Here is a 13,060-nt window from a genome sequence, read left to right as displayed (position 1 = left end):
GGACTCAACTATGCGCCGAGCGAGGCTCGAACCCAGGACCTTCCGATCCGAAAGCGGGTGTCATATCACAAGACCACATTTAAAAAATAAGGGGGGGGGGGGGGGGGGAGAATGATAAATATAAAAGAAAAGAAAAGAAAAAAAAACTACAAACTTTGCATATATTATCTATAACTTTACCAACAATACGACTTAGAATAAGTAGAATAAGTTTTCTACTAAATGGGAATCTTTGTCTTCCAATTTAAATAGGTCACCGGTGTTTGTCCTGATATCAAATTTAACCGGCAATTCGGATTATCCTAAAATGAACAGAAAGAAAGAAGCCTACAAACAAAAAGATTATCCTGTGTTTGCGCTGCTCTAAGCGGTCTGTGTGTGTGTGTGTGTGTATGTGTGTGTATGTGTGTATGTGTGTGTGTGTCTGTGTGTGTGTACAGACTGTAGCTGTGGACGAATATTATTATATTGACCCATGCACACTTTAAAATGTCTGGAAGTTGAGAAAATAATATAATATCAGGGATAGATTGATGGTGGCTGCTCAAGTTTTTTCTCTTCTTTTCTTCGTTTTTCTATTATTATTATTATTATTATTATTATTATTATTATTATTATTATTATTATTATTATTATTATTATTATTATTACTATTATTATTATTATTATTATTACTATTTTCATTATTATTATTATTATTATTATTATTATTATTATTATTATTATTATTATTATTGTTACTATCACCATCATCATCATTATCATCATCATCATCATCATCATCATCATCATCATCATCATCATCATCATTATTTATCTATTTATTTAGTCCTCTTTTCTATTTCTTTATTTTTTATCCGATAGAAAGGGCTTTAAAAATAACTTCTAGAAAACAATAACCTCATATAATAGGGCCTAATAGTATTGAAATATTCATAACCCTGTAGTCACGTGGTCCCTTCGGACCGTGGAAGGAGGCAGTCGGAGAGGGCGACAAACAAAATGGTGGATGGACAATGTGAAGGAACGAACAACCCAAAACTAATTAGGAAACATGAGGACAACTATGCAACTGTGAAGAAAGGTGTGAACCGCGTGCCGAAATAATCATCCATCGGACACGATACAGAAATGCTAGAAAGAGGTATCAACGGGATGCAGATAAGAACGAAAACGCCAACACAGCCCATTCAGTGTTTGCCGCTGATCTGCAAAAAGTAATTTTGCTGCCGAGAATGAATCAGTTTAACAGAATCATTTTCACAAGCAGATTGGTCTTATTCAATGAAACATTTGCACCAGTGGGCTGCAAAAAAGTGAAAAGGACATTGCCGTGATATGGAATGAATCAATTTTAGGACGAAAAGATATATAAGCGTGATGCCGAATCTGTGACACTCTCACTGGATAACTGTAGCGCCCAAAATATAAATTGTACCCTTTATACTGTGTTCCTTCATCTTGTAAATGATTAGACTACTACAAAAGCAAGCAACATCACAATTAACTATTTCGAGCCAGGAGATACTTTTATGGCAGCTGACTCCACCAATGCCGGAATCCAAAGAGTTCTGAGGCAGAAAGACGGCAAAATCTTTGATCTCAATGAATTGAACAATGTATCGTAGAAGCAGGCTGCCAGACAATGCCGTTGAGGTTTAATGACTTTGCCAACTGGGATTCTGGAGTCAGTAGTTATCTGTTGAGCAAAGCTGACAATCGTCCCTACCTAGCTAAGATGTTTTGTGCTGAATTCAGGCGAGTGTCACCAAAGACACTCTTCTTCAAAATAGCTTTGAAGAAGATACCTTCAACGAATGTGACATTCTGAAACGCGGATATGTTTGTACGCCAAAGTTTCGTAAAAAATCCAGGGGTGTAGGATTTAAAAAAAGGATGAGATCGTGAAAGAACTTGTGGGTTTGACGCCCCCCCCCCCCCCCCTCCCCAATAGACGAAAGTACTGGATAGACCTACCAACCAGCTCCACGAGTAAAAATCTTTGCAAATCCTACAAGTGAATGTCCCTTCATCATTCACTGACTAGTTGGAAACGTTGCTCTTCCAAACAATGTGTACGAGCATGCAATTTTAACATCTAAGTAATGATTCAATTCATTATCTAAATAGAAGAGATGGAATATAATATGTATGTGATAATATTAGCGATGATTACAAAAGCAAACTCCATGTTAGTGAACTATAACGAAAGAGGGAGAGAAAGATAGTTCTAGTTATACAAATAATGCTAATCAAATCACTGCAAATGAAACTATTATGAAAATTTACATGACTGGTGCGATTGTTCTGAAATAATAAAGCATGTTCAGCTTGATATCCTATATGTTTTTGATTGGTTTCTTCTGATTATTCTTGGGACCTGTGGTTATGATGTTTTTGCTTATTATAACTTAACATTGGGCGATATGCGTCCTCACATGACACTGTATATCAATATGCACATTACCGCTAAATTAGCCCATGTCTATGACAAACAGACGCAAAAACAATATGCGTCTGTTTGTCACACACTGGATACACATCCGAAAGTGCGATGGACGCATAATATTTTTGCGTCTATCTGTCAAAGACATGTGTCAATCAATTTTCAATCATGGATTTGGCAAAAGGTCTTTTGGTGAATTACACAGTTGATACAAATATTTTGGTTTTCAAGTTCCATGAATAAAATAACAAAAAAAAATTATCTTTAATTACCTATAAATTCTTTTAGATTCGAGCCAATAGTTACAATGTTATTAAGTAAAACAGTTTTTTGCGTTTCCTGAAAAAGTAGGTTTTCCCGTTATGCGTCTTTTTCTCATATCACGGCAGAGATCTAGGTGGAGGACCCTAACTGCAAAATCGTCGCTCAGGTCTCATACGACCATCTCGGACAGGATAAAAAAGTAAGAAGCGAAGAGGAGGAGGAGGGGTAGGAGAGAAAAAAAACTTGAGCTTTATATAGCGCAATATCCACTAAACGTGCTCAAAGCGCTTTACAAGGGGTCCCTGGCCAACAGCAACAAATAACATGTAGGACAAGACATGACGCCTGTCAGGCGATATTACAATTTTTTGGGACAGAGACAACGCTATTAACGGCCAGGTACTCATTTTACACCTGAGTACGGTGAGAGAATGTGAGTAAAGAGCCTTCTCCAAGGACTCAACTATGCGCCGAGCGAGGCTCGAACCCAGGACCTTCCGATCCGAAAGCGAGTGTCATACCACTAGACCACATAGCCGCACAGGAGGAGGAGGAGCAGGAGGAGGAGGAGGTCTCAAGGAAGTCTTTCAGTCAGCTTACATTGCCAGCAACAACATCATCATAGGTATTACTAACATAATATAGGTATGTATTTGTTATACACATAAAAACCCATAGGTGATATGTACTTCTTCATGTGATATGAAATGCTGGTTAGTAGAGACCATTTTCAACCAAAAAAAAATCAATTAAAAAACCCTAATATTATTAAGCAATTCGTTCCTTTGGACAGAATTTTGGCAGATATTGTTTTTCCATTTCTCTATAAAATCTTCAGTCGGGTTGTGAATAGTTAATAGGTTAGCAGCTGTACATACATACGGTTCTATACTAATACTCTGGGGTACGGCCACTGTTATAATACATACTATCTGTATGGTAAGAAAGTATTGTCCAATCTGTCTCTTCTCTCTATCTTCTCCGTCCATCTCTATTCCCACAAAAGGTCAAAGGGTCACAACTGACACGATGAAAACTACCTGTTGTAGTAAACGTAGTAGAATCTTACACAGGTGCAACAGGTTCATAAATATTCATCAACCTCGCTTCCAGCCAATGAGCACAAGGCAAATCAAAAGGTTAACTCTCTTGTCTTGGTCACGAGCGACGCGCAAACAACCGACGCTTCGCGGCAGCGGCAGCCAGCCAGATTGAACAAACGTGAAACGAAAACAGCAGAAGAAGCAAACGAACGCTTGACGAACGGTGTGGCACAAATTTGACCCGAAACTCGAATCGAAAGTAACCTGAAAAGTTGAAAAAGTTTTGTTATAGTAACATCTGTTCAAAATAAACAACACTGTATGGTTGTTAACTTTTGGAGAGTAACTTATTTCACTCGGATTACTATTTTGAAGTGTCGGGACTTGTTTTGATCAAGATTTTTACAGGTTTTACTCATTTTGTGTGTGTTTTCTGACTTGGATTTGTGAAGAGGTAGTGGAGTCCAGAGATTTGGATTAGCCTGCGATCTAACACTTCACCGGAGTAAATTTCTAAGCTTGGCGACATTCATTTTACTTATACTTTTATAATTTTATAACTAATTTATCATCCATTTTACACCCATTCTGTGTTTTAAATTCATGCACATATTATATAACGTGTCAAACTCTGCAATCGATGTGTTGTAGAACTTTGTGGATGGAAACTGTAAACATGCAGAGTTCAAGTGTCGGTTGACGACGGAGGGAGGACACACAAACACACAAGGTAGGTAAGAACAGATAACACACACACACACACACACACACACACACACACACACACACACACACAAACACAACACGGTCTAGTTCTAGGTCCCCATTTTATGTATTATCATATTTTATCGTAGCTGTACCGCTCCTTATTTGATCATATCTTGTCGTATTACAGTTTGAATGATTTTGAATTGAGGAAGAAAATGTCAGGAACTCGTTCACTACTACTACTACCCCTCCCCAAATATTACAAAATAAGTAGGCCTATAAATATAAGAATCGCTGGATCTTATTATGGTTATGACTCGAGTCCAGTCATATTTTTCTGCTACGACATGTATTTTATTGCCTGTAGCAATCTTACATTACATTTACCATACACTAGTTTGACAGAATAAATAAATCAATTTACTACTAGGATTTTTAACATTTTAATTTCACATTTTATGTCGTTCTAACCAGTTTAACTATCGTGTATCTGGAAAAACACTTATTTGAAAATTTGGCCAAAAAAACTCATCCTTCAAATATCGACCGATTTAAATTACCCTCATCTCATCGGAAGACATCGATCGATATTTGAAGGACGAGATTTCTGGCCAAATTTTTTTTAATACGTCTTTTACAGAGTTACGGCAGTTAACGAGTTCAAATTAAAATTAAAAAAAAAACAACTCTTTTTAGCATCTGGTTCACCTCGACAAAATAGTGTTTTTGAGTGACAATGGCCACTTTTATGGTCATCTTTATGCTTTGTCACAATTCCATTCATCTGTTATAATATAACATATAGGTACCAAAAAATAGTATTTCCAATCAACAAATCAAAATTGGTAAAATGAATACCCCCTAACTGGCCAAAGCAAACAACAATAATAATATTTTAAAAAAATAATAATATTTTAAAAAATAATAATATTAATAATAATAATAATAATAATAATAATAATAATAATAATAATAACAATAACAATAATGATATTATTAGAAATGGATATTATAATAATAATAATAATAATAATAATAATAATAATAATAATAATAATAATACCACATCAAATTTTCAAATATATACCAATGCCCGCTCCTAAATATTTCATATGCCCGTAATTGATATGAATATTATTTTTAAATAATTTCAGACCCCCTCATTGACTGGCACCTGTTGTGGATTATCTCGGGATTACCAATTCGTGACAGCAAACAATTATCCTTGGATTATCTACCTATTATAAATCCATTCAGTTTTAAGGTATCAAAAACCTTTTTTTCTGTGGAATTATCAGCAAGACATCAGCAGCTACTTTCTCAAGGAATAACAGGCAGAACCAAGCACAATGGATTATATTACGATAAAGAGAATCTGTTTGTTGTTGGCCATTATCCTTGTTGCAGAGCTGGGCATTGCGATCGCCAGTGCCAGTTGGCAAAAGGAGTGGGCAGCCAACTATGTGTCCAGAGTTAGAGGTCAGTTGGAGAATACCTACATGTTATTATTATCTCATTATTTACTTTTAGTTATTGTTGATGTCCTCCTGCTGCTCCATCTTCTCCTCCTTATTTATCTTTTTTTTTTCTCTTGTTGTTGTTGTTGTTGTTGTTGTTGTTGTTGTTCTTCTTCTTCTTCTTCTTCTTCTTCTTCTTCTTCTTCTTCTTCTTCTTCTTCTTCTTCTTCTTCTTCTTCTTCTTCTTCTTCTTCTTCTTCATTATCATATTTTCTCATACTTCATTTCTGCCTAACACACTAACACAATATGACACATCCCAAAAACACACGAGAAAGGGGGTAAGAGAACTGTTTACAACACTCACACTATAATTGGTAATTTCACTCATTACCTTCAATACACAGTCCCATATAGTCCCAATTAGTATTCTCGATATGACAGGTATTATTACGACTGTAATACACACGACAACACAGTAATCAGGAAGGCCTCGCAGTGATTAATCTGATTTACTAATAATATTATTAAGGCCCGTCAAAGATTAAGGCTCCCGTCTCCACAAAGCCTGCGAAACTACCCCAATACAGACCTGCCTACTAGGAAGAAAAATTTCGTAAAATTACGACATTTCGGCTCCAATTTCACAACTTCATGAGCATCTCTAAATCATTAAAACTTGTTAAAAATTAAAGTTGATGCCAGAGCATAATATTAAGGATTTTGAAGTGGGTGTTATGTAATCGTTGTGATGGAAAATTGTTGGTATATCAAGTTAACTATAGCGGCTATTTTCTCTTTCCTAACAATTACGAGATTCTGAATTTTCTAGTAGGCAGGCAGGTCGGCTACCCCAATTTTAGCGGATATAATCCCCCCCCCCCCCCCCCCCCCCCCCCCCCCCCGACACACACAAGAAAGGAGGCGGCTAGGGCATACCTGCCTATTTGAAAATCTAAAAATTCGTAGTTTTTATGAGATACAAATTGTAGTCGCCATAGTTTAATTTACATATCAACAATTTGTCCTCACAGTAAGTAGATATCACCCCAAATTCCTAAAAAAAAATGATGGACTCTGGAATCAACTTTTATTTTCAATAAGTTTTAATGACTCGGAAAATGTTCACGTAGTTCTGAAATTGGTGTCACAAATTCGTAATTCTTCGAAGTTTTGGTAGTACAAGGCAGGTCTGTACAGCGTCTAGGGGTCGCTGTGATATTTTGTTGTATTGTTAACTGTTCTGACCTCTCCTAAACGCTGTGAATTTCACCACAGTATGGGTCCTGGTGTTGTGAAATTGCCCTTTGACTGGCCATACATAGTAGAGCCTGCCATAAGCTGACCCTCGCGTGTCACATGAAACGCCCCATGTTGTAATAGTAATAACCGTGACAGATTTCTCCCCCATTTTTTGCGACATGCTGGGAGGCTGAATAATAATAATATAACAACCGACCCATTTCATAATAATTACAGTGCCATGTGTACGGTTGGAGATAGTTGTTTTGTTGTTTTTTCGTCAAGAATTGATGTTTTGTTTGCTGTCTTTCTTTTCATCAATTCAATCGTTACCATGCCATGCCCTTCTCTTTTCTTTCTTTCTTCTTCTTCTTCTTTTTCTTCTTCTTCTTTTTCTTCTTCTTCTTCTTCTTCTTCTTCTTCTTCTTCTTCTTCTTCTTCTTCTCTCTTCTTCTTCTTCTTCTTCTTCTTCTTCTTCTTCTTCTTCTTCTTCTTCTTCTTCTTCTTCTTCATTCTTCTTCTTCTTCTTCTTCCTCTTCATTCTTCTTCTTCTTCTTCTTCTTCTTCTTCTTCTTCTTCTTCTTCTTCTTTCTTCCTCTTCATTCTTCTTCTTCTTCTTCTACTACTACTACTACTACTACTACTACTACTACTACTACTACTACTACTACTACTACTACTACTACTACTACTACTACTACTACTACTACGACTACGAAAACTACGATTACTTCTTCCACTTCGTCATCTATTCTTGCAACGCGTTCCTTTCCCCTTTCTAGGTTTGAACTCTTAACGATTTAAACCAGCCACTTTTATTATAAATCTTTGATTGATTTGTGTTATTATACTACATACAATACATGTTTCATTTAATATTAAATGTTTATTTTTGTGCTTTCGAGTTCTTTCTTCCTCTTTTCCCCTACCTCTCTGGTAGTTTTTCTCTCTTGAAATAATAGCATTTCAAAACGAACCGCCATAGCTTATTTTTAGAATTTGTATTCGATTGCAATGGTACACTTCTGACTTTCTCACCGACTGTTTGACAGATCCTCATGATTTCACCATAATTATCATGTCACTATTATTACGGTGGGTGTCGTGTCGAAATGCCACGTTAACCCTCTTCAGTCGGGCTTTCGAATGAACTCTTATTATTTTACATTTTGGGAATGATAACTGCGATAGAACCCCGGTGGCATCACGTCGTTGTCACTGCTCTTATACTGATGACCAAAAAAAATGTGAGCTTTTGTATGGCGCAATATCCACTTAATGTGCTCAAAGCTATTTACAGGGAGTCCTATGCCAACGACAAGCGGTAACATGAATAGGACGAGACATGGCGCTTTTGAGGCGCTAGTATCATCACAAGAACACAAAGCTGAGCAGCTGATTAAAGTCTGATTCACATTTTTAAAAACTCTCTCTCTCTCTCTCTCTCTCTCTCTCTCTCTCTCTCTCTCTCTCTCTCTCTCTCTCTCTCTCTCTCAGATAAAAAACGTACTTAAATAAAACGATAAATTTTGATCTGAAGGACCGAAATTCTTGTCCGCCATTTAAGTGTTAACCTGGATTTACTGTCAAACCCATGATACCGATCGCCCCGTGACGCAATCCGATGACAGCGAATTACCGCTGTGACAGTTGCCTGCATAGTGCATGCTAAGCAAGAGACGGACTGACAGTTTAACCAGTTAACCGCCAAACTCTAGAAAAACACTTATCTAAAAATTTGGCCAGAAAACCTCCTTCTTCAAATATCGATCGATTTAAATGACCCTCATCCTTGTGAACAATTCTTAACCCTAGGATTTCGTGAAGACCCAGGTTTGATAGGTTTTTGTCAAGGTGAGGGTCATTTAAATCGATCGATATTTTAAGGATGAGTTTTCTGGCCAAATTTTAAAATACACGAGTTTTTCCAGTTTACGGCAGTTATCTGGCTAACCATTGGGCACATTCACTGCGATCATTATCATGCCAAATATTATTGCGTTGACAGTCGAAGATTACCGAATCGTGTCATATAGAAAATGCGTTTGACGTTAGGTCCATTCTTATTGCTCTTTCTTCGTCCAGTATAGAGAGACATAGAGACCTAAGATTATGTAGACCGCTTGGTTAAATAATCATGGAGTGAACATAATTTGTAATGGCGTACGTTTGCTAGGTGGACAAGGTGGGGAGGGATGGGGGGTGTAGAAAAAGATCGACTTCTGCCGGGGGGGGGGGGGGGGGGGGGGTCGATCTCTCGGTCCCTTGGGAGTGAAGCGATTGCTCTAACAACTGAGCTATCGCCCCCTACCCCGGTTATTATAAATCTGCTGTTCAAATTATTTTTTTTTCAGTAGGCTAAATGCATTATCATCTGCTAGGTAATATCTTACATATGATACTGACTAGAAGCTGCCTACTTTGAAAATTTTAAAGTTCTTAATTTTTAAGAGATGAAAAGAGTATTTGCCGTAGTTTAATTTATTGATCAGTCATCTACAAAAAAGTTTTAATTACTTGGAAATGCTCATGAAAATCTGAAATTGGAGTCGAAATTTCGTAATTTTACGAATTTTTCGTAGTAGTGGGATGGTTTGTAGAAGCCATTTCAATCAATTGTTATAAATGTGAGGTAATCACTTTTCTGACCAGAATAATAATATAACCCGTTGGTTTTGTCAGTGGAGAGCAGTTAGTAAAGCCACAATGTCAATAGTCCAGCCTTCCCGGGGTCACTCTCAGCCCTTATTAGCTTAGGGATAGCTTGGGGCAGGCAGTGTGTGTGTGGGACGTCAGGACGGACCGTTTGCTGGACCAGAGTGGAGAACAAGACTAAGTCGGGACCACAGACTACGAGCAGACCTGACAACAGCCACTTTTAGTGGCTAATCGTCCCTGGTTGCATAAAAAAGAAAATGGCGGTGCTCGACCCCTCGTGTTCCGATTCTTTATGGGGGAGTAGATAATGTGTTCCCTATATGGCCATGTCAATCACCATGTACAAGTAAAAGTATAGTTTAATATGTCTAATTTGGTTTATCATCATAAGCCTGGCCTTTTTTTCCATTTTCTGTCTACAAATCAAGGTTAATCGAGCTCAGTCAAAGACATTCATATAGAGATTAAATCGCACAGCGTCCCTGGTTTCATAAAAAAGAAAATGGCGGCGCTCGACCTCTCACTAGCCACTTTTGATGACGTTTTCCTATCTGTTGTCGTCTCTAGTCCTGTATTCTCTATAGTCGGGACCACAGATTACACAGGGCTCTAGTCTGTGGTCGGGACCTACAAGTGTACCGTGCCGTCAACGTCGCCCATAGAGGTCCCGAGTTGACATCCCTACCTCACCATGCAGAACTCTGCAGGAGGTCTTCGATTCAGGCAAAGATTTGGTTTGTTTTGGATTGTTCACTGACTCTCTCTCTCTCTCTCTCTCTCTCTCTCTCCTCTCTCTCTCTCTCTCTCTCTAGCTATCTATCTATCTCCCCCCCCCCCTCACTCTGTCACACACACTCTTTCACACTCTTTCGCACTCCTCTGCTCCTTCTAACCACAACCTTCTGACACTGTTCATGGTTCGAATCTGAGTGTCCATATTCCTCTTCTTGGCGTATGTCTACGGGTTCTTAATATTACGACCTAAAGTTTATCAGTTGGAACCTTGAAATTAATATACCCCCCCCCCCCCTACACTCTCTCTCTTTCTCTCTCTCTCTCTCTTTCTCTCTCTCTCTCTCTCTCTCTCTCTCTCTCTCTCTCTATCTCTCTCTCACACACACACGCATAGAAACGAATTCATACTCCTTCTAACGTTGTACAACTCCCTCTCATCGACTTAGCTACGGATATCTACGGATTTTAAATACTCTGACCTTAAACTTTGCCCGTCTCTCTCTCTCTCTCTCTCTCCTCTCTCTCTCTCTCCTCTCTCTCTCTCTCTCTCTCATTCACAGGTTTCCATTTCACTCCCCCCCCCCCTTCCTTAATTTTCCACCACCACCACCTACCCTATTGTTATTACCCGAGCGTAGCCTGACCCTAATGTTAACCCCGTGAAATCAGTAGATCACCCCCGTCTGTTGACATTTATTATATTCTTAACGTGCCTCCTTACCCCCTGCTTGGCTTGGCTTGGCCGCCAGGTCAGGTTCTTGCTTGATTGCCTGGCTTTCTCCTCCTCCCCCCCCTCTCTCTCTCTCTCTCTCTCTCTCTCTCTCTCTCTCTCTCTCTCTCTCTCTCTCTTTCTTTCTTTCTTTCTTTCTTTCTTCTTCTTTTCTTCTTCTTCTTCTTCTTCTTCTTCTTCTTCTTCTTCTTCTTCTTCTTCTTCTTCTTCTTCTTCTTCTTCTTCTTCTTTCTTCTTCTTGTCTTGTCCTGACATAATTTGTCCCAATACTTTTCGACTCACCCTCGTATAAAAGGCTGCGTTCTCTCTCTCCTCCTCCTCCTTCTCATCCCCCTCTTCCTCTTCCTCCTCCTCCTCCTTCTTCTTCTTTTTCTTCTTCATCATCTTCTCTTCCTCCTCTCTCTCTCTCTCTCTCTCTCTCTCTCTCTCTCTCTCTCTCTCTCTCTCTCTCTCTCTCTCTCTTGTCTAGTCCTTATCACTACTACTACAACAGTCATCGGTCTCACGCCGTTACCAATCAGAAATCTCATTCAACTTCTAGGGTTGTCTATTAGCCCCGTCGTCATGCCATGTCGTGTCTCTCCCCCCCCCCCCCCCCCCCCCCCCCCCCTATCTGCCAACGGACGTCTCTCTCTCCGTGTGTGTTTATCCAAACAGTCCGTCTCTTTCCTGCGTCAATATTGTATTTAAGAAGTTCACACCATGCCACGTCTAAAGAAAAGAAAATGAAAGTAGAAGTAAATGGGGTTCAGTCTTTTGTTTAGAACGGGGGACCGTTTATTTTTTATGCGTGTGTGTAGGACTTAATTGGTTTCAAGAGCTATTCAACATTAAGTCATGCTAATTAATGACTTAAATGGTTTTATCGCCTAATAATTGTATGAAAGAAGGAGAAGAAGGGGGGGGGGGGGAGGTTAGAGATAGAGGTTGGGAAAAGGGTGTGGGGGGGGGGGGGGGGGGGGGGGGGGGGGGGGGGGGGGGAGAGAGAAAGAAGAAGTTGATGTAGAAAGAGAAAGGGGTTGCCGTGTCAGTAGTTTTAGCTTTGAAGCAATTTGATTGATGGTATTTAAGATAACAGATAAATACTAATTAAATGAGAGCAATTTTTTGTTCACGTTTATAAGGTCAAAACACCTCAAAAGTTGTATAGGGATAAGCTAATGGAAGAATCTTTACGACAGGACCTATAATGTATACAATTTGGTAGTCAGTTATATATTATAACTCCTTTCACTAACAAACCGTTTTTTGGGGTTTTTTCTTCAAAAATCAGTTTAGCCTTCAATTTTATTTCAAACATCGATCTATGTCCAAATCATGTCCTTGAACTTGTCATAAATTGGTTAAACCTGTGACTTTAAAAAAAGACCAAACACAACACAACAAACAAATCTCAAGTTTAATAATGTTTCGCGAATGTTTAAATTTGAAAATGCAATTGGCTTTTTTTGTCGCTGTAAATATATACCCTAACCTATACAACTATATATTATACAAAGTATGATTCAGGGTTAGAATTTGTGGGAATTGACTTGACTATTTAGTTATTTATTGCATTTCCTGTCGGTGTCAAGATTAATTTTCAGATAAACTTTCAGGCGATTCAAGTACGCAGCTAGTGGTCAGTTCCACACACAGCAGCATAGCAGCGGCCAGTTAGTGGTCTGATATTAGAGTGACCTCCAGGCTATCCTGTCGCCGGTCAGTCAATCAATCCAGTAGCCAGTCCAGTGAGGCCAGGCCAGGCCGTTTACTGTTTGGACAGAAGCCTGGGGCG

General features: G+C 38.7%; 1 protein-coding gene across 2 annotated transcripts in view; it reads left to right on the top strand.

The window, feature by feature from the left end:
- Nucleotides 1–3,861: 3,861 nt before the first annotated feature.
- Nucleotides 3,862–13,060, top strand: part of LOC144964498 (semaphorin-1A-like) — a 156,186-nt gene continuing 146,987 nt past the window's right edge. Inside the window, exons 1-2 of one of the 2 annotated variants that reach the window (XM_078898868.1) lie at nucleotides 3,862–4,483; nucleotides 5,616–5,940. In XM_078898868.1, coding sequence (XP_078754994.1) covers nucleotides 5,811–5,940 — 130 coding nt within the window. In that variant the 5' untranslated portion in view covers nucleotides 3,862–4,483; nucleotides 5,616–5,810. Of the gene's footprint in view, nucleotides 4,488–5,615; nucleotides 5,941–13,060 lie in introns of both variants that reach the window. The other variant, XM_078898869.1, reaches the window with a different exon arrangement.

Source organism: Berghia stephanieae, chromosome 2 (genome assembly GCF_034508935.2).
Source record: "Berghia stephanieae isolate SIO BIC M18660-M18661 chromosome 2, UCSD_Bste_1.3, whole genome shotgun sequence".
NCBI classification, from domain to species: domain Eukaryota; kingdom Metazoa; phylum Mollusca; class Gastropoda; order Nudibranchia; family Aeolidiidae; genus Berghia; species Berghia stephanieae.
Note: the sequence above shows the minus strand (reverse complement) of the source record. Positions and strands in the feature narration are given on the sequence as shown.